The sequence below is a fragment of the Trichosurus vulpecula genome, chromosome 4 (genome assembly GCF_011100635.1).
Source record: "Trichosurus vulpecula isolate mTriVul1 chromosome 4, mTriVul1.pri, whole genome shotgun sequence".
Taxonomy (NCBI): Eukaryota; Metazoa; Chordata; class Mammalia; order Diprotodontia; family Phalangeridae; genus Trichosurus; species Trichosurus vulpecula.
In genome coordinates this window covers 193,067,584-193,091,472 of record NC_050576.1, presented here as the reverse complement: position 1 = coordinate 193,091,472, position 23,889 = coordinate 193,067,584, and the positions used below count along the sequence as shown (strand labels likewise).

Below are 23,889 nucleotides of genomic sequence, written 5' to 3'. Positions count from 1 at the left end.
CTACCTCTTACTGTCTGTGATTTCATCACCCCAACTGGGGGGAAATCAATTAATTGGCAACCTTTGATCTACTCTCCCACCCTTCCCCAACTACATAACCAGTGCTCTTATCAAGTGTGATAGGTTCTCATACAGTGTTCCATTCCCATAGTCACACATCTCTGCAAAAGTGAAGATAGGTACCTTTTTTCATCTTTTCTTCAAGGACAAGCTTGGACATTATTGTTAAAGACAAGAAAGTTTTGTGGTTTTTTTTTGTTCTTTCCATTTACTTTGCTAAAGGCATTATGTTTATTGTTTTCCTAGCTTTGCTTACTTCACTCTACAAGTCTCACTATGCTTCTCTGATTTTTTTAATATGGATTGTTTTGTATAACGCAGTAATACTTCCATTGATTTCCAGTCATTTTCCCAGTCAGTGGATATCTCTTTTGTCTCTACTTCTTTGCTACTGCAGAAAGTGCTCGTATGAATATTTTGATGTACGTGGGGCCTTTCTGTCTTGGTCTTTTTTGCATTTGTGACTAGAAGCAGATTATCTGGGTCAAAGGGTATGGATATTTTAGCCATTTTCTTAGTATAATTCCAAATTACTTTCTAGGATGTATGGTTCTATTCACAGCTCCATAAACAGTATATTAGTTTGCCCGTCTTTCCACAGCCCCCTCTAATATCAGCTATTCCCCCTTTGGCCATATTTCCCAATTTGGGGGGAGGGGTGTGAATTAAAATCTGATACTTGTTTTATTTGATGTTTACTCTTAAGTCATGAGCTTCAAACCTGATACAGGATCACAGGATCATAGATATAAAGTAGGAAAGGATCTTATGGGGCCTTTGAATCCAACCCCCTCATTTCATGCATGAGGAATTTGAGGTTCAGAGAGGTTAAAGGACTTGTCCAAGGTCCTGTAGCTGCTTAATTAAGCCCATTAACTATCTTTCATATTGTATTTTTACCACAGTAGTTTGCTCCGGTTCCTGGCTTATCTTATACATAGCTGCCAGAGTAATCTTTTGCAAATACCACTTTCATCATGACATTCTTCAGCTTAGCATACAAAGTTTTTCATCACATAGCTTCCTTTCTCTCCTCCATCATCAAAGTGCCAATTCTCTTCACATGGACTCCCCTTCCCTAGAGTCTCCCTAATACCTTCAGGACAATTTCCACCAGACTGTGATCAATCAATCAACGAGAATTTTTTAAGCAGTCACTATGTACCAGGCATTCTATGCCTTCTTAACCTTCATTCAATTTATATTGTATTATTTTTTATTCATTGGTATGATTTTTTTTTGTAGTTATACATTCTGTATTGTAAGTTCCTTGAGGGCAGTGACCAAGTCTTCCAATTCTTTACCATCTTTCCATATCACCTAGAATAGTGCCCATTACACAATTGATGTTTTTATTTATTAAATTCTTGTCAATAATCTGGTTGTCTTTCATTTGTCCTGTTTTTTTTTTTAATTTAGCTGCCCACCTGGTTCACAGACTCCTAATTTTTAATAAAAGTTATATTTTCCCTTTGACAAGAAATATCTTTCCAAACCCAGATTCTAATTAACAGGCTTAAGGGCTTGTTCCTTTCTTTCTCCCCCTCCTGCCCTATGGTTTTAAAGTAAACTCTAAATTCATTGCTTAATCTGAGTTTTGTGTTTGTGGTTATCGTCATACCAATGGTATGTTGGAGTTCCTCAACCAAGCTCAATAAAGAATAGATTTTATTTCATATTTTTTCCTTTTGCTCCCCATTTGAAATCAGTCCTTCCATGTCACTAACTATATTAATTGTATAGGCATTTTTTTTTAAATCTAGTGTCTTTGTTTTTTAAGGATATCTTTCTTTTTTCAGCTAATGGGGAAGGAAAGAGGTTAGAGTTGTTCAATTGGAAGGGACAAGTATAATCTAATTAGCCCATCCTCTGTGTAATAGATCATCTGTGTAATAGATATTACATACTCCTTAGTATTTCTCTCATTTTTTCATCTGTAAAATATTTTGCTGGAAAATACACACTTATCTAGGACCTGACTTTTTCACACAGGTGCTCCCCAGAGCTGCTTCTTTGTAACTATTAACTAACAAGGATTTCCTGAAGAGAGAAATGATAAATGAGATAAGTATTGTTTATCACAATCCTATGGGTCCACAGTTAATTAAGGACATTAGAATTAATATTGAAAGAAGATGTAGGTATTTGAATCTAACTTGATATTTAGTCAATGATACAAAATCTAGATAGTAGTACAGTGGGAGAGAACATTTTATCCATATCAATTAACTTGAAAATTGTAGCCACATGTTATTAATAGAGTTTATTTTTCCGCATTGGTTAAACAATATTTTTGGTTTTTATAGCTGGCATTCCCATTTCGTGTTGCTGTCAGCTTTTTTCCAAATTGTTGTCCAATGTGATTTATTACACTAACATACTCAGAGCTGTTTGTTCATGATAAAACTTCCTCATGGGAATTACCACTAATTAGCATACAAAATGATCTAACACAATTTAAGTATTTGGTAATGTTTTTCAGAGTTTTCTTAAAGATGAAGCCTTGCAAGTTGAGGCCTGAACTTATCCTGGGTCATGACCTCTTTGCAATGTTGCAGTCTTGTTGAACAAGACAGAAAGCAAAACATAAATTAGCACTCCATTATAAGCGACTGTGCATTTCCCAATCTTTCATCACTCTGCAGGTCAGAGTCATGGCTAATATGGGAGTTTTGCTAAGGAAGTAGCAAGTAGTAAAAAAAAAAAAAACTGTAGCTTCATGGACTAAGCAAGGAATATGATCTGTTATTACTCTTTTGTGGTTAGTTGTATCTTCTGACAATAGAATTGAGAGTTTAAATTATATACTGCTCAGTGTGAATGAGCCTAAAAGCAAATCAGAAGACAGTGACTGCCTCTTGAAAGAGCACTGTTTATTCAGATTTCTATATTTTTTCAATTAAACAAGCATTTATTTTCACTCCCAACTTACCTTTCCCATTAAAAAAATTGAAAAATGGAAACAAAACCCTTGTAAGAAATATGCATAGGCCAGCAAAATAAATTCCACATTGGCCACATAAAAGTATATGTCACATTCTGCATCTTGAGTCCATCACCTCTCTGTCAGGAGGTGGGTAGCATTCTTCATCATCAGTCTTCTAGAATTGTGCTTGGTCACTGCGTTGATCAGAGTTCTTAAGTCATTTAATGTTGTTTGTCTTTACATTGTTGTTATTACATGAATTGTTCCCCTTGATCTATTCACTTTATTCTGCATCAGTTCATACAAGTCTTCCTAGGTTTCTCTGAAATCATCTCTTTTGTAATTTCTTATGTTACCTTCCTATAGCATAATTTGATCAGTCCTTCCTCAACTGATGGGAATGCCCTCTAGTTTACATTCCTTTGCCACTATAAAAGAATTGCTGTAAACATTTTTGTGCATATAAGCCCTTTTCTTTTTTTGATTTCTTTGGGGCATATGCCTCATAGTGATATCGTTCTGTCAAAGGATATGCACAGTTATTAACTTTTTGGGCATAGTTCCAAATTGCTTTCCAGAATGGCAGGGCTACTCCACAGTTCTGCTAATGGTACATTAATGTGCCTGTTTTCTTGCAGCCCCTACAACACTTGTCATTTTCCGTTTTTGTTAGCTTTGCTATTTGAGGACTATGAGGTGGAACCTAAGAGTTGCTTTAGTTTGCATTTCTTTAATTTTTTGTGATTTTGGAGCAGTTTTTCATGTGTTTATTTTGTTAGCTTGGATTTTTACCTTTGAAAACTGTTCATAGCCATTGAGCATTTATCAATAAACTAATGGCTGTTTTTCTCATAAATTTAAAACAATTCCCTAAACATTTTGGACATGAGACCTTTATCAGAGAAACTTGCTACAAATATTTTCTACAGTTAACCATTTCCCTTCTTAACTGCTTAACTCTCCTTAAACTTTTTTCCAATTATAAGCAGTTTTCACTTTACACAAATTTGACTTTACGTAAAGAATTCTGAAAGAAAACCACATTCCAAAAAAGCATGTATGTTAACTTTAATGTATAGTCCTGTGCACTCTCTTTCTCCACTCCTGCCCCTTAGCTCACTCCTCAGCTTCTCACTCCCCTAGAAGAAAAAAACAAAACAAAACAAAAAACCCTTCAAGTGAAAGTAGAACAAACTTCAAGGGCTTAGCTTGAGACCTCCTGCTCAGGAAGAAGAGACTTTTACTGCGCTCTGCTTACCCACCCATGTGTCTAGCCCCTGTGTATCTGTCTCCTTTCCCTCCACACTTGGGTATCATGCGTTTGTCCCTAGCCCCTGCATATCTCCCATCCTCTCCTCTCTGTGTTTGTGTCTGGTCCCCATGTGTTCTCCCCCTCCACACATACCCCTACACCCGGCATGTTCTTCCTTTCCTTTCAGGCCAGGCCCCAAACTGCCTGGTCCCAGCCCCCACCTGCTCCTTCTCGCTTCTCTGTCCCCCTGCTCCTGTGTGTCCTTGAGCCATGTGCCAACCCCCTCCCTCCATGGGCATGGGACCCCCTTCCTGCCTCCTTTTCTTCCCCATGTCTGGGGTCAAATTCAATTTGTGTAGAGGTCTATGGAACAGTCCACTGTCTTCATCATGACAATCCAATACCTTCTTTTCACCTTTTCTCCAGCCCCATTGAAAAAGAAAGAAAAACCTTAGTAAAAAATATGCGTGATCAAAAAAAACAAATTCCCTTATTGCCCATACCTCCTCCCTGCCAAAGTCTCATTCTGTACCCTGACTCTATCACTTCTCTGTGAGGAGGTGAGTAGCATGTCTCACCATTAGTCCTCTGGAATTGTGGTTGGTTATTGCCTTGATCAGACTCTTCCACTCTGCCTTTATAGATAAGACAGAGTGATGAAAAAAAGGAGCATGCTCAGCAGCAGTGCCCTGGGTTTGACGCTGCTGTGTTCTGTCCCGCTTCTCTTCCTCTTGCCCAGAGCCCTTATTTTTATTATTTATATTTATTATCTTTCCATTTAAACCTCTCTTCAATATCTACTCTCCATGGTTAGAGTTTATTTGTGGACCTAATCCTTTCCTTACAACTCAACTTCGTATTCTTCTCTCCGTTCTCCTGTTTCCCTATTGAGTGAAATTTATTTCTGCACACGCTCTATGTGTATGTAGTCTTCTCTTCATCAATCAAATCAGACGAAAGAGGTTCAAGTGATGTCTGTTCTTCCCTACTTACTCCTTCCTACTTGTTTTTGTGTAGTCTTCTACTTGCAAGTCATTTCTCCCTCCCTCCTTGTGTTGCTTTTCCCCCTTCCATTCTTCTTTTAAGGTCATCAAAACATAACATAACCACTCCCAGGGCCGTCTGTCTATTTAGTCTCCCTCTGTGACCCCTGATGATGATAGGCTTCTCATGTTAAAATATGTACAACAGTTTGTCCTTGTCTGGTCTCTAATGATTGCTCATGTTTACCTTTTTCTTTTTTGCTTCTCTTTACTCTTTCTTGTGTTTTTTATTACAAAATTTCTATTCAGCTCTCTTCATCAAGAATGCTTAGAAGTCCTCTATTTCATTAAAGATTCATATCTCCCCCTGTAGGATTATACTCTGTTTTGCTTGCTAAGTTATTCTTGGCTATAAGCCTATATTTTTTGCCTTCTGGAATATCATGTTCCAAGCCCTTTACTAATTTATAAAATCACGTTTCAGTTCTTTTAGAAGTTCTTACTTCATCTCTTATAGGAATTCTGGGTGAACTTGTACCCAAGAAGTGCTTTGTTTTGTTCCAAAGGCTTTGCTTTTAGCTATTTTGGAGTCATTCTCTTCTGGATTTATGTCACCATAATAGTTCTTAATGGTGGGATTTTTTTTTGTTTGTTTGCTCATTCTTTCAGGCTACTTCCTGACTTTGGCCTTAATGTTAGGGTTTACTCTACACATTTTCTAGAGGGATAGTCTGGCTGTCTGGTTAACTGTTGTGTTATTCCGGTTGGCTTTCTTTCTGTTCCTCACATAACTATACTGATTTGTAGCTTCACTCACAATGTACCAGAGCACGTATCTTTCTACACAATTCCTCCAACATTGACTATTCCCATTTTTTATCAACTTTACTGATTTGCAGCATGTGAGGTGAAACTTCAGGGTTGTTTTTATTTGCAGTTCTCATATTTATTAGCAATTTGGAGCATACCTTCATGTGGTTGTTAATACTTTAAATTCTTTCAAATTTGTCTTTTGAGAACTGTTTGTTCCTACCCTTATACCACTTACCTATTGGGGAATGGGTATTGTGTGTGTGCGTGTGTACCAAACCCTTATCAGAGAAATTTGATAAAAAATTTTTCCCCATTCCATGTCTTCCATCCTTATCCTAAGTGCATTGATTTTGTCTGAGCAGAAACTATTCAGTGTTATGTAATCAATGTTATCTATTTTATCTTTTGTAATTGCCTCTATCCTTTGTTTGGTTAAAAATACATCTCCTACCCATAACTGTGAGAGATATATGACCTGTTTCTCTTCCTGCTTTTTATAGTATGATCTTTAATATTACGATCACCTATCCATTTAGAATGTATTGTGGAATACAGTATAAGATATTTGTTGAAGCCTGGTTTCTGCCAAATTGCTTTCCGGTTTTCTCAGCAATTTTTTATGAAGTAGGGAGTTCTTTCTAAGTAATTTATTCTTTATACTTTATCAAATACTAGGTTATTGAGTTCCATTGGTCTCTTGTCTACTCTGTTCTATTTATCTCCCTCTCTTTTTTAACTAGTAGCAGATAGTTTTAATGACTACTGTTTCACAGTATGTTTTGAGGTCTGGAAATGCCATTCACCCTCTTCTTGTCATTTCTCTTGTAGTTATTTGGAATGAGATTTCCCTTTCTATTGCCTTTTGAATTTTATCATTATTATTATACGTGAATGCAGTTGATTTTTAAGTCTGCAACTTTGCTGAAGCTATTGTCTTGATCTGATTCCCTAAGGCATGTTCTAAGTACATTATCATATCATTAACAAATAAAAGTAGTTTTATCTCCTCTTTATCTATTATCATGGGTTGTTAAAGGCTATACAAGTGGAGCACAGACTCTTCTGTCATGTTACACTAAGTCTTTAAGTATGAGTCCGATAATAAACTGAAGGTCTTTCATCAGAGGATCAGTGTTTAGAAATCCTCATCCTCAGGTTGAAATTTTTGTCCATTGCAACTTTGTGGCTAGCTACTAAGTTATTGAAGGGTTGCAGACTGTGTTGGTGGAGGGAATACTCCAAACTAATGAAATCACTAAGCTATTAAAACTTCATACTACATTAAGACTCTTGGGATACCCAGTATATTGCATTGCCATGTCTCCGTTATCCTGATTTTGTTTTCTTGTTTTTACTGTAGAGAAAGAGTTCTTTAGAAGTTGTCCTCATTTCATTCTAAACCATATCTTTTCTCAGTCTTTTGTGCAGAAAATTCTGAATATTTTATTTTCCTTTATTTTTATATCTTGGATTAAATTAATAGATTTTGCGCATGATTTCTTCTTCTTTCAGTGTTCCTAAGACTAATTCTCTGAATTTTCAAATATTTTCTCTTTATGATTAGGGACGCAAGCTTCTCATCATTGGTACTACCAGCCGCAAAGATGTCCTACAGGAAATGGAAATGCTTAATGCTTTCAGTACCACCATTCACGTGCCTAACATTGCTACAGGAGAACAGTTGATGGAGGCTTTGGAGGTGATAATAAATTAATGAATTGATTTGTGCATACTATCTCTAAAATGTATTTTTCTGACTAAAGACAATGCAAGTTGTGAATAAATTGATTGTAGGATTCTTGGTAACTTATTTCAATTATGATTCAACACACAGAAAAGTATGCTAATAAGGATACATGTCTTCTCAAAGAGTGGAAAAATAAGTGTAGTGAGAAGCAAATTCATTACCTACTTCTGGATTATGGTTAATATAGGCAGCACAGAGAACTGAAAGACCTCTTTCACACACTTAGAAACTCTGGGAGCAACATGGCAGCATGCTAGTAAATGACATGAAGAAAAAAACATAGATTGTGAGAGGTAGCAAAATAATTAAGAGTAAATTACCTAGAACATTTGTATTGGCTTTTAGCACCTTCACCTAGTCAGATTCATTATTACCATTTGTATTTCTAATATAAAGCATTTTGCAGAAGCAACTGCAAAATTTCAGAAACTTTGCAGAACAAGAATGATTCTTTGTAGGGTCAATTGTTATTTAAGTTTTAAAATATTTAAATTTCAGTGGGGATTCTGTAATCCCTGAACCTAACCCTAGTTTAATTATTTTTATTTTAGCAAGAGTACTCTTGTATACATACCTACATGAAGTATCTGTTAAATGATTGCAGTAATTATAGTGACCTGGTGACAAAGGATGTGAATGTCAGCTCCTTGAGAGCAAAGGCTGTTTCATTTCTATCTTCAATTCCCATCATCTAGCACAGCGTCTGACATATAGTAGGCACTTAATAAATGCTTGTTGATTAGTTGATTAGTTAAAAGCATCTCTGTGTGATCATTTTAGCTCATGAGTTCTAAATACTAGAATAGAATAACCATTATGACTTAGTCTCATTACTATGTTTTAAAAATCCTTTTAAGAGTGAGAAATCCCAATAAAATGGCGATTTCGTTAGTGTATTTTAGCTTGAGTGCCCTTAATGTTTGTTTGAGGAATAAGTATATTGTTCCTCTGTCTAATTTTTTTTTGCAAGGGCTCTATAGGAGAATGAAACACTAATTTATTCTATTATAATACATGCAGCATGTTTCTTGAAGTAAAAATTGGGTAAAAATATTTAGTATAAATATTTTCTGTGGAAATACAATCAGTGGTAAAATGATACCAACTTTTGTTTAAAAGAAATATTTATTCAGTATTATAACTTATGTAGAAAGTGAGATCAAGGTTTACTTTAATGTATAATGAGAAGACCATAGCAATTTAAATATCAAAAAAGTATTCTAATCAATCTCTTAAGGATAAATGTGAAAATTTACTGCTTTTGATGTGGATTTTAGGTACCATCTGAGTATTTCTTGTTTTCATTTTTCTAGCTTTTGGGTAACTTCAAAGATAAAGAACGCGCCACTATTGCCCAGCAAGTCAAGGGAAAGAAGGTCTGGATAGGAATCAAGAAATTACTAATGCTGATTGAGATGTCACTACAAGTAAGAGTCATCATTGATATGCCATTAAAGGATTTATTATTTTATTTTGCAAAGGTTTAATTTTAGCAAGCTAACAATAGTAGTATATTATTTTTCAAGTCTTGTGTAATATAGTTGTTTGCCTCTGAGATTGTGAAATATAGTCTAATGAGTACTCTTTCCTTCTTTTTGTTCCAACAAATCAGAAATATTAGAGCTGAAAGGGATCTTAGACATCACCTAGTCAAGTCTCCTCATTATACAAATGAGGAGCTTTTAACCCCAAGGAGCTTTAGTTACTTCTTTCTTAGACTTCAGAGATGGAAAGCACCTTATAGAACATCTTCTCCAGTTCCCCTCTTTAACACAGAGGGAACCTGGCCCCAGAGAAGGAAAGTGACTTGCCCTGGGTCAAAAGCTAATGAGTTGTGGAGCTCAGCTGACAATCCAGGGCTCTGGGGTTACTGGCCACTGCACACTATACTACTTACTTACCTTGCTGGATTATGGCTTAATTATTTATACTTTAGTACAAAAGAATGTCTCAATTGTCTTTAATTTCTTAAGTCATTCACATTCTCTGAGCACCTGCTACATGTACAATCACATTAGTGGGTCAGGCCTGTACAGTACACATGGCAAAGTCGACTAGAAACTATTTTGACTAGGGCTAGTCCTAAGATAAGTCATGAAATTTCTTTATTACCTCTCTGTTTTCACCATCGGTGTTCTTTTCCATCTTTCTGGAATTCCTCTTCTACCTTTTGTTCTTAACCTAGCTTTTCTAGATGCTTATCCTGTGTCCTATTCAATAACTCTTCTGGCAAACTTATTTTTTAGTTAAAAAACTAGTCCTTGCTAAGGTGTCCTTCAGTATCCCATAGGATTTGGGAATATCTTAATGTGAGTGTTCCCTTCAGAAGTAAAAATTATAATCCATCTATGTCCTCTCTTATTAATATTCCAAAGGAAACTCCACCTACCATGGTAAAGGCTTTCCTCCAGGGCTTTACATTACAAAGGTCCTGGTGCAGCATGAAGAATGTCCTCTCATTATTCCCTCTACTCCATACATGACCAGCCCACTTTCTTGTTCAGACATTTCTATGGCATAACAGTAATGTGGTGTAGCCCTTTCATGCCCACTGTGGGTCTCACTGTTGTCTTTTGGTGACTTCCAATTTAGATTCTTCAGAAGTTGTGATATTCCATGATTCACAACTATAGAATACCACCAGAGATATTGATGTTAATAAGAGTGACCTTGGAATTATGGGAAGATAATGACATGTTAAGACCTTTAGAAGCCTAGATTACCCACAAACACCCTAGGAAAAAAATCTGAGAACGCAGCAGAAAGAACAATAATAAAATTTGAAAGATATACCTACAAACTCCTCTATCCAGTCCAGGACTGCACAAAAGAATCCCAGAATCCAGCAGAAGCTTGGAGCAGAAAAAAAGCTGGGGCAGTCAGAAGCCAAAGCATGGACCCAGACCAGCTCTTGGTTGTTCAGTGCCCAGAGCTCAGTGCCTAGGCAACCGGCCAAAGAAACAGCAGGAGATGGGGCCAGGCTAGCACTAGGCAGCACAGTGTGCACTTCCACAGCATTTCAGTGCCTAGGCAGCCCTACTCAAGGCACTGCAGGGAACAGGGCCAGACAACATAGCATTCAGGTAACTTGGGGCCTAGGAAACCCATACCCTAGCCACAGAAATAGAAAGGGTCCATGCAGCACCTCAGAAACAAAGCATTTGGGGATGTCCCAGTAGGCCTGCTACCAGCACTATCCACAGCATCTGAGTGGGAACCTGTCAGGCTCACAACCGAGCCAAATCTAGGTTTGGAACTTTGTAAAAAGAATGAGACAAAAAGAGGCCAAGACAAGTCACTAGGAAACAGCCAAAACCCAATAATTCCTGCAGAAAGCAGGAGCAAGTCTCATCCACTATATACAGAACCAGGACTTGCCCATGCAAGACTAAAGAAGAGAGCAAAATCTCATCCAAACACAAAGCCCCAGTTCAGAAATTGAGGCTGGAGATATGAGTAAATAGAACAAAATGCTGAATATAATGAAGAAATATCTTGGACAGAGAGAAGCCCAAGAGGTAAACACAAAAGAAAAGAGTAACTATTCCACCTGTCCAAATAGAGCCTCAGAGAAAAGAATGTCCTGGCTCCAAGAAATAAAGGAGTACCTGGGAGAAATGAAATAAAAGATACAAAATGCAATATTAAAGAAAATATCAACTTAAGGAGAAAAAACTAGCAAGGAAAATTAATACTTTATTAATTAATTATTATTATTGATTAAAATTAATACACAATGATAAGTCTTGCCCTAGAATTGAACTCCCTAAAAGTTAGAATGGGCCAAACCAAAAGCGATGACTCTTTAAGATAACAAGAAATAATAAAGTAAATTGAAAATGGAAAATTATAAGATTGAAAGTAAAAGTAAAAGAAAATGTCACTACTCTTAGAATCTTTGAACTACCTGGACATCAGGAACAAAAACAAAACAATCCAGATACTATATTTGAAGAAAGCATAAATAAAAACTGGCCCATAAATAAAAACTGGAACAAGAGGGCAAAAATTTTCAAAAAGAATCCACTAGTCACCTCCTGAAAGAAGTACCAAAGAAAGAAAACTCCCAGGAATGTGTCTAATTACATTCTAATATTAGATTGTAAACAAATGAATTGTATACATCCTATTATAGGAAGAAAAAACAATTGTCCCCTCTAAACCTTTTTGTCTTCAAGAGTAAAATATATAAATATAAAATGTATAAAAACTTAAATAAGTCAGGCAGAAGGCCTGGAGGTGGCTTCATTCTATTGTTTTATGGTTCTAGGAGAAGGAAATTGTAGAGAGGAATAAGGGAATATACTGGGAAAGAAAGGAGAAGGAAGAACAAGACCATAACCAAAATCCAAGGATTCCAAGTTAAAGGGAAAAAAGTACTGGAAGCCATCAGAAAGAGTTGAATTAAAATGCTGAGGAGCCACAATTGGGAACACACAAGACTTTCAGAATAAAGGAGAGGAAAGCCCATAATACAATATTCCAAAAGGCAAAGATAAAGGCTCACAATCAAGAATAATCTACCCAATAAAACCTAATAAATTACTATGGGAGAAAAATAAACCTTTAATGAAAGAGAGGACTTCCAAACATCCCTGATAAGATTAGTTGAACTGAGCAGACTTTTTGAAGTACAAATGCAGAAGTCATTAAAGCTTAGAAAGGCTTTTATCATTGGAAGGAACTACATGATGATGGGTTGTTTACATTCTAATATAGAGAGGAAAAACATTTGTCCTCAGAATCTTAATGTCTTCAAGTGTCATAGATAAACTTGAATAAGGCAGAAGGTCTGGGGGTAGTTCTGTTGTGTTTTATGATCTGAAAGAAGGAAATAGTTGGAAGAGAGGAATACACTGAGAAGTAAAGGAGAGAGAACCTATTTTCTTACATAATAGTGCACAAAATGAAGACTATGAGAACATGAAGGAAAAGGTCAAGGGAACAGTTATCCCATGAACTTTATTTTCATCTGAACTGGACCAAGGAAGGTTGAATATACTCATACACATGCTTGTATCCACACATACAAATAACATGGTATACAAATAAATTAATTTCAGCTTGGGGAATAGGAGGAAACGGAGAGTGAGAGTGAAAGGGCAAGAGGGGAAAGGGAGTAGTCATAAACAAAACAGACTTCAGTATCAGAATATACAGCATGAAAGGCAGAGTAAAAGGAAAGAAAAAGAAAAATATGATTGTAGATTAGGCAAAGGGAAAAAGATAAGCAGAACAGAAACATCCCTTCAATTGTGTGTGTTAAACAAAATCTTCCTTTTTTCATTACCTTCTTTATAAAGAGGGGAGCAAGGGACATAAGGAAGAACAAGAGGACAGGATGGAAAAAAATATAAAATCAACATTCTTCATGAATTATAAATGGGATGAATTCACCAATAAAATGGAAGAGGATATAGCAGAATGGATTAGAAAGTAGAACACAATGATTTTTTGTCCATAAGAAACACATTCAAAAATATAAAGATCCACACAGAGTTCAAATAAGGGTTTGGAGCAGGATCTATTATGCTTCATACAAATCCAAAAAAGCGAGAATAATAGCCATGATTTCAGGTAACGTAAAAAGAAATCTGATAAAAGAGTTTTTCAAGAAAACTGTATTATGTATAAAAGCTTTATAGGGCTAAACAAGTAATATTTACACACACACACACACACACACACACACACACACACACACACACACACACACCCCAAGCTGGTATGGCATCTAACTACTTAAAGGAAAAGTTAATAAACTTGCAGGGAGAATTAGACAACAAAACTATAATGGTGAGAGACCTCAATATATCCCTTTTAGACTAGATAAATATAACAAAAAGCTGAAAGACAAAGAAAATAAACACATGAATAGAACTTTAGGGAAATTAGAAATAGTAGATTTCTGGTGATTACTGAATGGAAACAAAAAGAAGTTAACCTATTTCTCAACTGTTTCTGCATCTTTACAAAGATAGACCATGTATTAGGGCATAAAAAACTTATGAACAAATGCAGAAAAGTAGAAATACTAGACTCTTTATTGAATACAATGCAATAAAAATTATGTTAATTAAAGGGTATTTGAAAAGAAGGTTAAAAATTAATTGGATATTAAATAATTGTATCTTAAAAATGGATGAATTGGAGAATAAATCATAGAATTGATAGAAAATGTCTGCAAAGAAAACAACAGCAACGAGACTACATACCACAACTTAAGGGATATCACTAAAGCAGTCCTTAAGAGAAAATTTATATCTCCAAAATAGGGATTCTTAACTTTTGTGTGTGTCATGGAGTCCTTTGTGGTAGAACCTTTGCACCCCTTCTCAGAATAATGCTTGTAGCCTACATTCATACCTGAAGGAAATGGTAAGTGAAAATAAAGATTATTTTTCCCCCTGGATAATTAATGGACTTCCTGAAATCTATGCCTGGACCCTAAATTAAGAACTCCTAAATGCTTTCATCCTCAAAAAAAAGCTCAATTAATTGATTATGCAACTTAAAAAAAATAGAAGAGCAACAAATCAGAAAATTCCAACAAAACACCAGAGTAGAATTTCTGAAAATCAGAGAAAAGATGAAAAAAAGTGAAGGCAAAATAGAAATACTATTGAATTTAAATTTTTTAAGAAAGAAATAAAACAATGAAGTAGATAAAATTAGCTTGTCTCATTAAAAGGAGGTAACCTTGCTGCAATGTGTTATTGTATGGCTTGTTCTTGTGAGACACTGGTATAAGGTGTGCTGTTGCACAATATTTCTAAGGTGATGTGCCTTTAGATGTATACAGCAACCTAATGCTAATGTTCAAAGTTAAAGAAGTAGCTATTTAAAAAAATGAAATAAAGTTAGCTTGTCTCTTTAAAAAGAGGTAAGCCTCATTGTTCTTATCAAAACTAAGAAAGGTTGGTTCACAACTGAAAATGAAATAAAGGAAACTATTTTGCCTAATTATATGCCAACAAAATTAATAACTTAGATGAAATAGATTAATATTTACAAAAATATGAAATGCCCAGTTGGACGTAGAAACTAGACTGTTTCAGTAACCCAATATCAGAAAAATAAATGACAAGCCATAAATGAACTCCCAGAGTTTAGGAGGGGAAAAAACAGTATGAACTTACAAATGAATTCAATCAAACATTCAAAGTACTAATTCCAATATTACTTTAACTGTTTGCAAAAATAGGAAAAGATCCTTCCAAACTCTTTCTGCAGTATAAATATGGTCTTTATACCTAAACCAAGGAGAAACACAGTAGAGAAAGAAAATTAGAAACCAGTATCCCTAATGAACACTTCTGCAAACATATTAGCCAAAGAGACTAGAATAATATATTAATATATTAGCAAAGAATGTATAATACATATTAAAAATTATTACACTATGACTACATTATATTTATACTAGGTATTCAGGATTAGTTTAATAAAAGTAAAATCATAAGTAATATTAATAAGCAAAAATAATTTTAAAACCACATGATTAAATCAATAAATGCTATAAAAGCTTTTGGCTTAATCCACTACCCATTTCTCTTAACACACACACACACACAGAGTCATAAATTGTCCTTTCCTTATTATGGTAAGTAGTATCTAAAACTAAACACCAACATTATATATGATAGAAAGTCTAGAGGCCTTTCTGCCTAGATCAGCAGTAAAGCAAGGATGTCCATTTTCATGACTATTTAACAGCTAGAAATACCAGCTGTAGCAATAAGGCAAGAAAAAGAAATCAAGGGAATAAATATGCAAAGGGAAAACAGAATTATCAGGTTTTGCAGATGGATTTGATAATCAATTTAGAAAATCTAGAAGTCATCAAAAAAAATAAAGTGAAACAATAACTTCAACAAAGTTGTGAAATATAAAACAAATCATCATCATTTCTATATATTACCAAATAAAACCTAAAAGGAAGAGTTAGAAAGAGAAATTCCATTCAAAATCACTACAGAACATATATATTTGGGAATCTACCCACCAAGACACATAGGAACTATGTGAATACAACTATAAAATATCATTTACAAAAATAAGCAGTCCTAAATAAGTGAAAAAATATTAATTATGTGTGGGTAGACTTTGCCAATATAACCAAAATGACAACACTATTGAAATTAATGTAGTTATTCGGTGCTATACTTAATTAAAACTACGAGATTATTTTATGAGCTGGAAAAAAATAATTATGAAATTTATCCGGAGGAACCAAAAAGATGAGAATCTCAAAGGAAATCATGAGAAAAATGGAGGGAAAGAGATGGTTTCAGATCTCAACTATACTAAAAAGCATTAATCTTCAAAGATATTTGATGCTGCTTAAAAAGTAGAAAGGTTACACACTAATACAGTAGTGGTAGAGCTGGCAACTGTGTAGGTAATGTGTAAAGCAGATCTGTACCCCATAAGTCCTTAGGACATTTTGTTCTAGCAGTACTCCTACTAAGCATATACCTCAGAGAGATCAAAGAACGGAGAAAATCCATTTGTACAAAATCACCTATTGCAGCTCATGGTAGACACTGAATAAATGCTTGTTGATTGGTTAATCATAGCTTACCCTAAGGACATACTCAAAAAGAAATTTAGTTTCTTATAGTTGCAGGCCAGCCTGTCAGCTACTACTAGTTTTCTAGGCATTTTGGTTTTAACAAAAATTTTTTTTGTATGTAATTTCTCTGTGCTCTAGTACATGGTCTGTTTTTGCAAAAGTATTGTGTGTTGTTGGAAAATATATGTATTTTTTAATGCTCTCGTTCACAAAATGCCATAAGCCTTTCATTCCTTAAATTTTCAGTTTTACATTTTTCTTTTTGTTTATCTTTCTGTTAGAATTGTCCAGCTCTGAAAGAGGAACATTAAAATGACCTTCAGTTATCATGTTATTAACTTGTCCTTTCACCATTATCTAGTTTTATTTTTGTAATAAGTTAACTTTCACTTTGTGAATTTAAATGCTATGCCTTTTGGTCCATATGTTTTATATTAATGTTGCTTTTTTGTGTATGGTTCCTTTAAGTATAGTTTTCCTAGTTGTTATCTCTTGATATTTTAAATTTTTGTTTTTGTGTCATATAGTAGCAGTAGTGTAACTCCTGTTTTTTTGGCTTCAACTAGTAGGTAACAAATTTTGTTCCAGCCTCTTGTTTCCATCCTTTATGTATCTTTAATTATATTTCTTGTATGCAGCACATTGTTGGATTTTGCTTTCTATTACTGTTTCCATTTAATACATTATTTATTATATTGACATTTAAGGTTGTGACTGTTAGATTTGAGGTCTTCTTCCATTTTTTTCTTTTATATTTTATTCTCTCCCAAAGTTAGTAAATCAGTTTTGCTTACTGTTTTAATGCTCTTCTATTCCGTCAGGCTTTTCCCCTCACAACCGTGTTTTGTTTTTTAACATCTCTATGCTCCGTTTCTGGATAAAATGTTTCAGTGGTCCTTTGACTACATCTTTTGAAGAAAACCTTTGAGTTTGTTGTTCTGCTCACTTTATAGCAACAGTTTGGGCATACTGTCATTTATTCCTCACATATGTACAATCCTCTGTAGTTGTCATGATGGTATAATGTAGGCAACAGGGGTATGGGAATCAGGAGACCTCGGATCCAGGCCTCACTTTGCCATTGCCAGGTTGTGTGACCTTAGGCAAGTTATTTTTTTCTCTCTGGATCTCACTTTCCAAATCCATAAAATGAATGGCATGGAAAAGGTGATTTTTCTTAACCTGTGATATTTTTTATGCATGTGTGCATCCTTGTTTCTAATGTGAAACTCAATCTTGGCCACCCGTCAGGATCTAGATGTACCATACCCAGGTAGACTGGGGAGAGGAGATGTTAGAAAGCGGAGAGAGTTAAAAATAGAAAGGAAAGTTGGAAAAATCATAGATTATCATCATAACATCTGAAAGTTGGAGATTACTTTAGAATTAATCTTGTGCATCCCCTTCATTTTACAGATGAGGATACAGAGACCCAAAGAAAGAAGGTGACTTGTTCACAATCACAAAGTTAGCAGTAGTGTTACAGTGAGAACACAGGGTTCCTGGCTCCCATTATGGTACTGGCTCCATGAAATGGTTCAGTGGTTCCATGAGACCCTCGTGACACCTTTTGTGGACTCAACTCAATGCTCTTTCTAAACCATGCTAAAGTGGAATGGAGTGGAGTGTTTTTGCCCACTCAAAAAGGTAGAATTCAATGAAAACCCTACCACAATAGAATTGGAGCCCTTTCACCTCTTTCTCTACTATCTCAAACTCTGTCTTGACACAAAGTTTACAGGGAAAGAAATTTTGTAATAATCTTGTCTTTTGCCAGTTTTTTCCCCTCACTCTGTAAGGTATCAAATGTGAGCCCAAGCAACATTTCCAGTCCAGTTTGTTACCTGTCCTTTCATATTTTCCCAGCTGTATCTTTAGAATGGCATCCCAAATTCTCTTTTCCATTCAATCTATTTCACAGCAAAAGCAGACTAAAAAAAAAGCTATTTGAGAATGCATTAAATGAAAAGAGAAATGTGAAATTAGCCATTGGATTCATGAACAAATGGTTAGAGAAAAACATGAACTCTATAAAATGTGTCCCCTACTGATTGCTTTAAATGTATGGTCTTAGGAACATGAACTTTGGAGGATGAATTAATCCACCAACTGGGCTGTTTTTAAATACATTGATTTACTTGCAGTCTGAGCAGTAAATTAAAATTACAGGCTCATCACATTGCTCAAGATTCTTTTTGGTAAAGGTCTAGATACAGGTGTATTGGCTCTCTTCTTGGAAGAAGATAAATCTGTCAGAGAGCTCGGCTGCATTCTTCATTTTTTAGTCTCAGTACTTTAAAAAAAATTATTGCATAGAGAAAAATATGTAGCTCCTTTCTCCCCAACCCCCACTTTCTTCCTTTGATGCTTCCAAGTCAGGGATCAAGTTAATGCCTCTTATGTATGTGGGGTAAAAGGAAGAGTGTTGCACTTGGGCCTAATCTTCAGCCGACTGACATTTCATAGACCTCTAAGTTTGAACTCCTTTATGTCAAATGGATTTCGTGCAGCTGAATGAATTCTCTTTAGATCTGCTTAAGAGAGGCTGAGCCTAAGTGAAGAGGCATGTAGTTTAGCAGAATATAAGTCATGTTACCTCTCTGTTCACTATACACAATTCTGTTAAAACTTGCACAGTACTGAGGATCTGCTCTGACTAGATGTCACCTGAGGGAATAAAGTCATTTATCTAGATTACTTTTTTCCTCTCTTTCTCTTGACTTTTAATTCCATAGCTACAGGCAAGTCAGTAAGTCATTGCTCACACATATTAAATATATTTAATGGGCAAAGACCTGCAAGTACTGACTACAACAGAGTTGCAGCCAATTTCATTTTTTAAAAACTTGACAATTGATTCACATGTAGTTTTATTCCCAAAGAAGAAAAATGTTTCTTTTGTTAAAGATTCACACTTTTCCTAAGTCATTTATAGTATGACCTCTCAACTGTGATACATGTGAAACTCTTTTTCTTGTTTCTTGAGATAGAAAAAGTCAGTAATCTTAAAAAGAAATCCAATTGCCTATGTACCCACAGCTGCACTGAGTATCTGAAAGCTATTCCTGGAGGGAAGGGAGTTCCCTCTTGGGAATCAGACTCTCATCCTGGAACATTTTTTAAAAGTTAGGTATGTTTCTAACAATCCAAGCTCCTCTTTGAGCAATCGAAATGTTTTCGACATGATCATTTTCTAAATTATTTCACCTATCTCCTGGACCAGTTGAGTGGAAAGTGGTAGGGAAATTTATTTTTTACTTCATACAGGTTAAAAATGAAAGCCAGCGATGTGATTGTTCACAGAACCGATCATCAGAGGTCCTGCTTCTCTTCCTGAGGAATTCTAGCATTCTTTGTTTTCATCTTCACAACACAATCAGGAGTTACAGCGGGTTATTTCCCTCTTTTTAGGTGGGGACTCTGCGACCCAGAAAGGGGAAAGTGTTGGTCATGACAGAGTTCTTCATAAGTCTTTTGATTAGTAGTTTGATCGAGTTCAGGACTAGTAACTAAGTTAATATCATTTAAACTTGTTTCAAATTGAGTCTTGCTTTTCTTTTTATCTGACTCTGTGTATTGGTTGAGGGGATTTTCTCACCATGAGTTTCTCTAGTCCACTCTTAATCATTAGATAAGGGAAGGGGGAAAGGGATGGGCATTTATATAGTGCCTCTTATGTGCCAGGCACTGGAAACTAAGCACTTTACAAATATCATCTCATTTGATTCTCACAACGACCCTGTGAAGTGGAAGCCGTTATCCCCATTATTACAGATGAACAAACTGAGGCAAACGGGTTAAATGACTTGCTAGTGTCTGAGGCTAGATTTGAATTCAGGTTTTCTTGACTCAAGGCCCAGAGTTCAATGCACTATGCCACTGTGAATCCACTGTGAAATGTATTTAATTTGAGCTCTTTGTAAATGGCCACCTGTCCAAGTTACGTCTCATGAATGTGTAATGTTTTTCTTATACTGGTAATAGCTAAGGAACTCCTGATGTGTTTTGTGTGAAAGGGCAACTAAACCAGTCAAAAAGATGATACCTTGTTATAGCCCTGAATATGGGAAGCTCCCTTTGGAGGCCCAGCTCTGTTTCAAAACAATTTATGTATTCTGTTATAAATCATATTAATGGAGAAAGGGCTGATAAGGTGTTTCTGTTGGTCATCAGAAGGTTACTGAAGTGCGAATGTTAGTGTTTATTTAGGATGAAGTAAATGTACAGTTAACTGAAGTACAGTATACTGTTAATCTAGATTCTTTATCTTTTCTGTTACATTTAGATGGATCCTGAATACCGTGTGAGAAAATTCCTGGCGCTCTTAAGAGAAGAAGGGGCGTAAGTAGATGCATTTAAAGCTGTCAACCCAGCTTACATTTTGATAGCTGCCTCTGTTTAATCCTGCTGCATCCATGTTTCTAAGAGTTGCTATAGAGTCCACACATTTGAATTCTCAGCCATACTTGGATGTCTTTGTATTTCTTTTTTTTTCCTTTCCAAATTATTTGCTATCATTGTAGGCATGATCAGAAACCAAACATAGGTGTTGTACTGCTGATTTGTTTTCCCTGAACTGCATCTCCAAGCTTGTCAGTAAAAACAAATGGTGCATATTTAGTGAATAGGATCTTGCCCTGTTTGAAATGCTCATCCTCTCTGTAGCCAGGGCAGCAATAGGAGAAAAAAGCTCTGAAAGAGACAGGTTTCTGTGGCAAAGGAGGGATGAGCCCATCAACGTGGTAATCGTCTCTTTGATATTCCTTTGCAGTAACCCCCTTGACTACGATTGAATGTGGACTGTCTGCTGTGCAAACTGACCAAGGGAAGTGACCAAGGTGAAGATGACCGCCATGCATCTTATTCAAGGGCACTGGCCTAGTGGAAATGCGACTCTACCTTCCATAAGCCCTCAGTCTGCATGTGTAGTGCAATATATTCTCATTCTTATGCTCGTCTTAGATACTCTGGTGTTTTGTGGCAGGTTTGCTTGGTGTTGTGCTTCTGTTTCTGTGCAGACTAAGAGAAGACATTCTCACTCAGTTTTTAAGTGTGGAAAGAATGCGCTCTACTTGCTAACATTACACATTTCGAGGGTTCTGCCTCACATGTCACCAGTAAATTTAATGAGCATTGCAAGTAAAAATCTTGCTTGTTTAACTGAGACCAAAATCATTGTAGGATAGTGGGACAGGAGTGGTACCATAGATGGGATGTGATTCTTTGTGTATTATTTATGTATTTAGATGTCAAAGACAAAAATTAGATTATGGATTTCCAAAATACCCATTATTACCCTTGCCTAAACATGCATGAATCTGAATTCCTCACTTGCTCTTTCTTTGGTCATTTAAAATAAAGTTTGCAATCTGTGGGCAGAAAATTTTTCCTGGTGGGAGAACAAAATAAGAATGCAGAGGCAGCATCACATTGAAGAGACAGAATTTCCCCTTAATATTATTTGTTTGATTTGGAGAAATTCAGCATATTACTACTCTATATGGTTGTTAAAAACCAGTGAGAGTTATTTGTGGAAAAGTGTATTACCCTAAACAGAAAGAGGTTATTCAAAATAATTCAGGAACTTCTTTGTGCTAATTAGTATCCAGCTTTAAATGAGCCAGTTCCTTAGAGCACTATGAAGTTTGTTAGTATCCCTAAATTTTTCTTTCCTCAGTGAGAAAACTTAAAAGTTACACTCCAGCATTTCTTCCTTTGGAACCAGCTACCAAAGGGCTAATCTATACTATGCAGTATCTAAGGAATGCATTATTAGTAGTAGCTGAAATATCCAAAAAGACTCCCTTTCCCTTAATCATTTGATTTCATTCTAGCAAGTTATGTCAGATTTCAGTTATCATCTGCCCATTCCTTCCAAAGGGGGCAAGGCAATCAGCATTCATTTCTTTTTGGTGGCTTTTCTGATAACTGAGTTAGAATGTGTTTAATTAGGTCAGCTCATTTGGTAATGAGGCTTGTAGAGCATGCCACTTTCTCCCCACCCCCACCTTCAAAGGGAAGACAAACAACCCAAAGCTGAATGACGGAGCTTGATGCTAGCCTGGCCTAACTGGCTGCTGGAGCTCACAACCCCGGTGTGACATGGGTTTCTGTCATTTGTCCTCCTGGTGGGAGAGCAAACCATTCTCCAGGCCTTGCTGGGTATACTTTTAGTGTAGGCTTATGCACATCATCAGCTTTCTTTTGGGGTTTTCAACCTCTGTACTGTGAGAATCTGTGATTTCCAGTGGCCAGTATCCATGGTGACCCCTCTCTGTGTAAGATCTTGCAACTTCCTCTTCCCAGGAAATCAGCACATATTATATTAACTTAATGTCTCTGGTTAAATGACGTAAATGTTTTTATTGTGCTTTTGTCCAAGAATATATTGAGAACTATGTTATATTTAATGCCAATGACTGGATACAATAAATAGCACATACACTTGGAAGAGTTTGTCAGCCTCGTGACTTTGCTCAAGTAGTGGCGAGTCTGTCAGCTCTGTTGGGAAGAGAATGAAGACTGACAGAAGCTGCTCACTTCAGTCTTGAGGGGTGCAGAACAGAGTAAGCGGACTGTTTTCAAATGTGGTTATCTTGTTTTTTGGCTAACAGTCACAAGTTATGTATAAAAAGGTGCTCTACAAGTAAAATTGCAAGTGCTTTATTTTATTTTTCCCATTGGGAAACCAAGGTACAGAAGCCATGCAGTAAGTCAATAATGAAGTTAGAGAAACTCTTCTTAATTAGAACCATACCCTTCTATGAAGCACACAAATCAAGCAGTTCCAGCCTTCCCATTGGGGTTCTTCACAGCTCTTGCCATGGTAAATTTTGGTGTCCCTCTGAGATTATTTTTTGGTTTTTGTTTCGTTACTTTGTTCGCATTTTCCTGTGGTATGGAATCTCTTTGCCTAAATTCCTTCAGAGTAACTCTGAAGCCCTAAGTCACCAAACTAGGACCCAGACCATCCCAAAAGTCTTGGGTCCTCATCTAGAGGTTTCCGGGACAGTCTGAGGACTTCTGAGGGTGGGTGGGGCATTTCTCTAAAACTCCCTGGGGAGTCTCCAACAGCACCTGAGAACTCTGGAGTGAATCCACTCCCTTGAGAATCTCAGTGGATTTCTCCAAATATGTGCTGATGATGTGTCCTAAAATGGTTTGAAAGGAAGAACCAGGCAATTACATATCTGAAGTTAGCCAGCACACAGCTGATTTATGGAACAGTAGAGGACTGGTGGCATCCGTCTTCCTCCCCAGATGCACAGTCAACAAGTGACTGCTATCAGATTTCTTTTAAAACCTCAGAAAAAGGGAATGCTTCTCATCTTCTTCACACCACATCCCAAACCCTACAATCCTCCCCCTTCACCTTTGGACTAGACAGTGACTTCTGCTTTATACTCAGTTAACCTGTTTGTTACTATAGAAAGGGATATAACCAGTGGTGTGCTGGTAAATGTTTAACAACCAGCTCTCGGGAAGGGGGCAGGGGCTGTGTGTATGACACACTTTGCCATTTAGTCTACATTA

At 36.2% G+C, this 23,889-nt stretch overlaps 1 protein-coding gene across 1 annotated transcript in view; it reads left to right on the top strand.

Moving 5' to 3' along the window:
* NSF (N-ethylmaleimide sensitive factor, vesicle fusing ATPase) overlaps positions 1–22,807 on the top strand; it is a 191,256-nt gene extending 168,449 nt beyond the window's left edge. The window contains 4 exon segments of the mRNA XM_036755634.1: positions 7,599–7,733; positions 9,095–9,208; positions 20,642–20,697; positions 21,128–22,807. Of these exon segments, the coding sequence (XP_036611529.1) occupies positions 7,599–7,733; positions 9,095–9,208; positions 20,642–20,697; positions 21,128–21,149 (327 nt within the window). The 3' untranslated portion in view covers positions 21,150–22,807.
* The last annotated feature ends 1,082 nt before the right edge of the window (positions 22,808–23,889 follow it).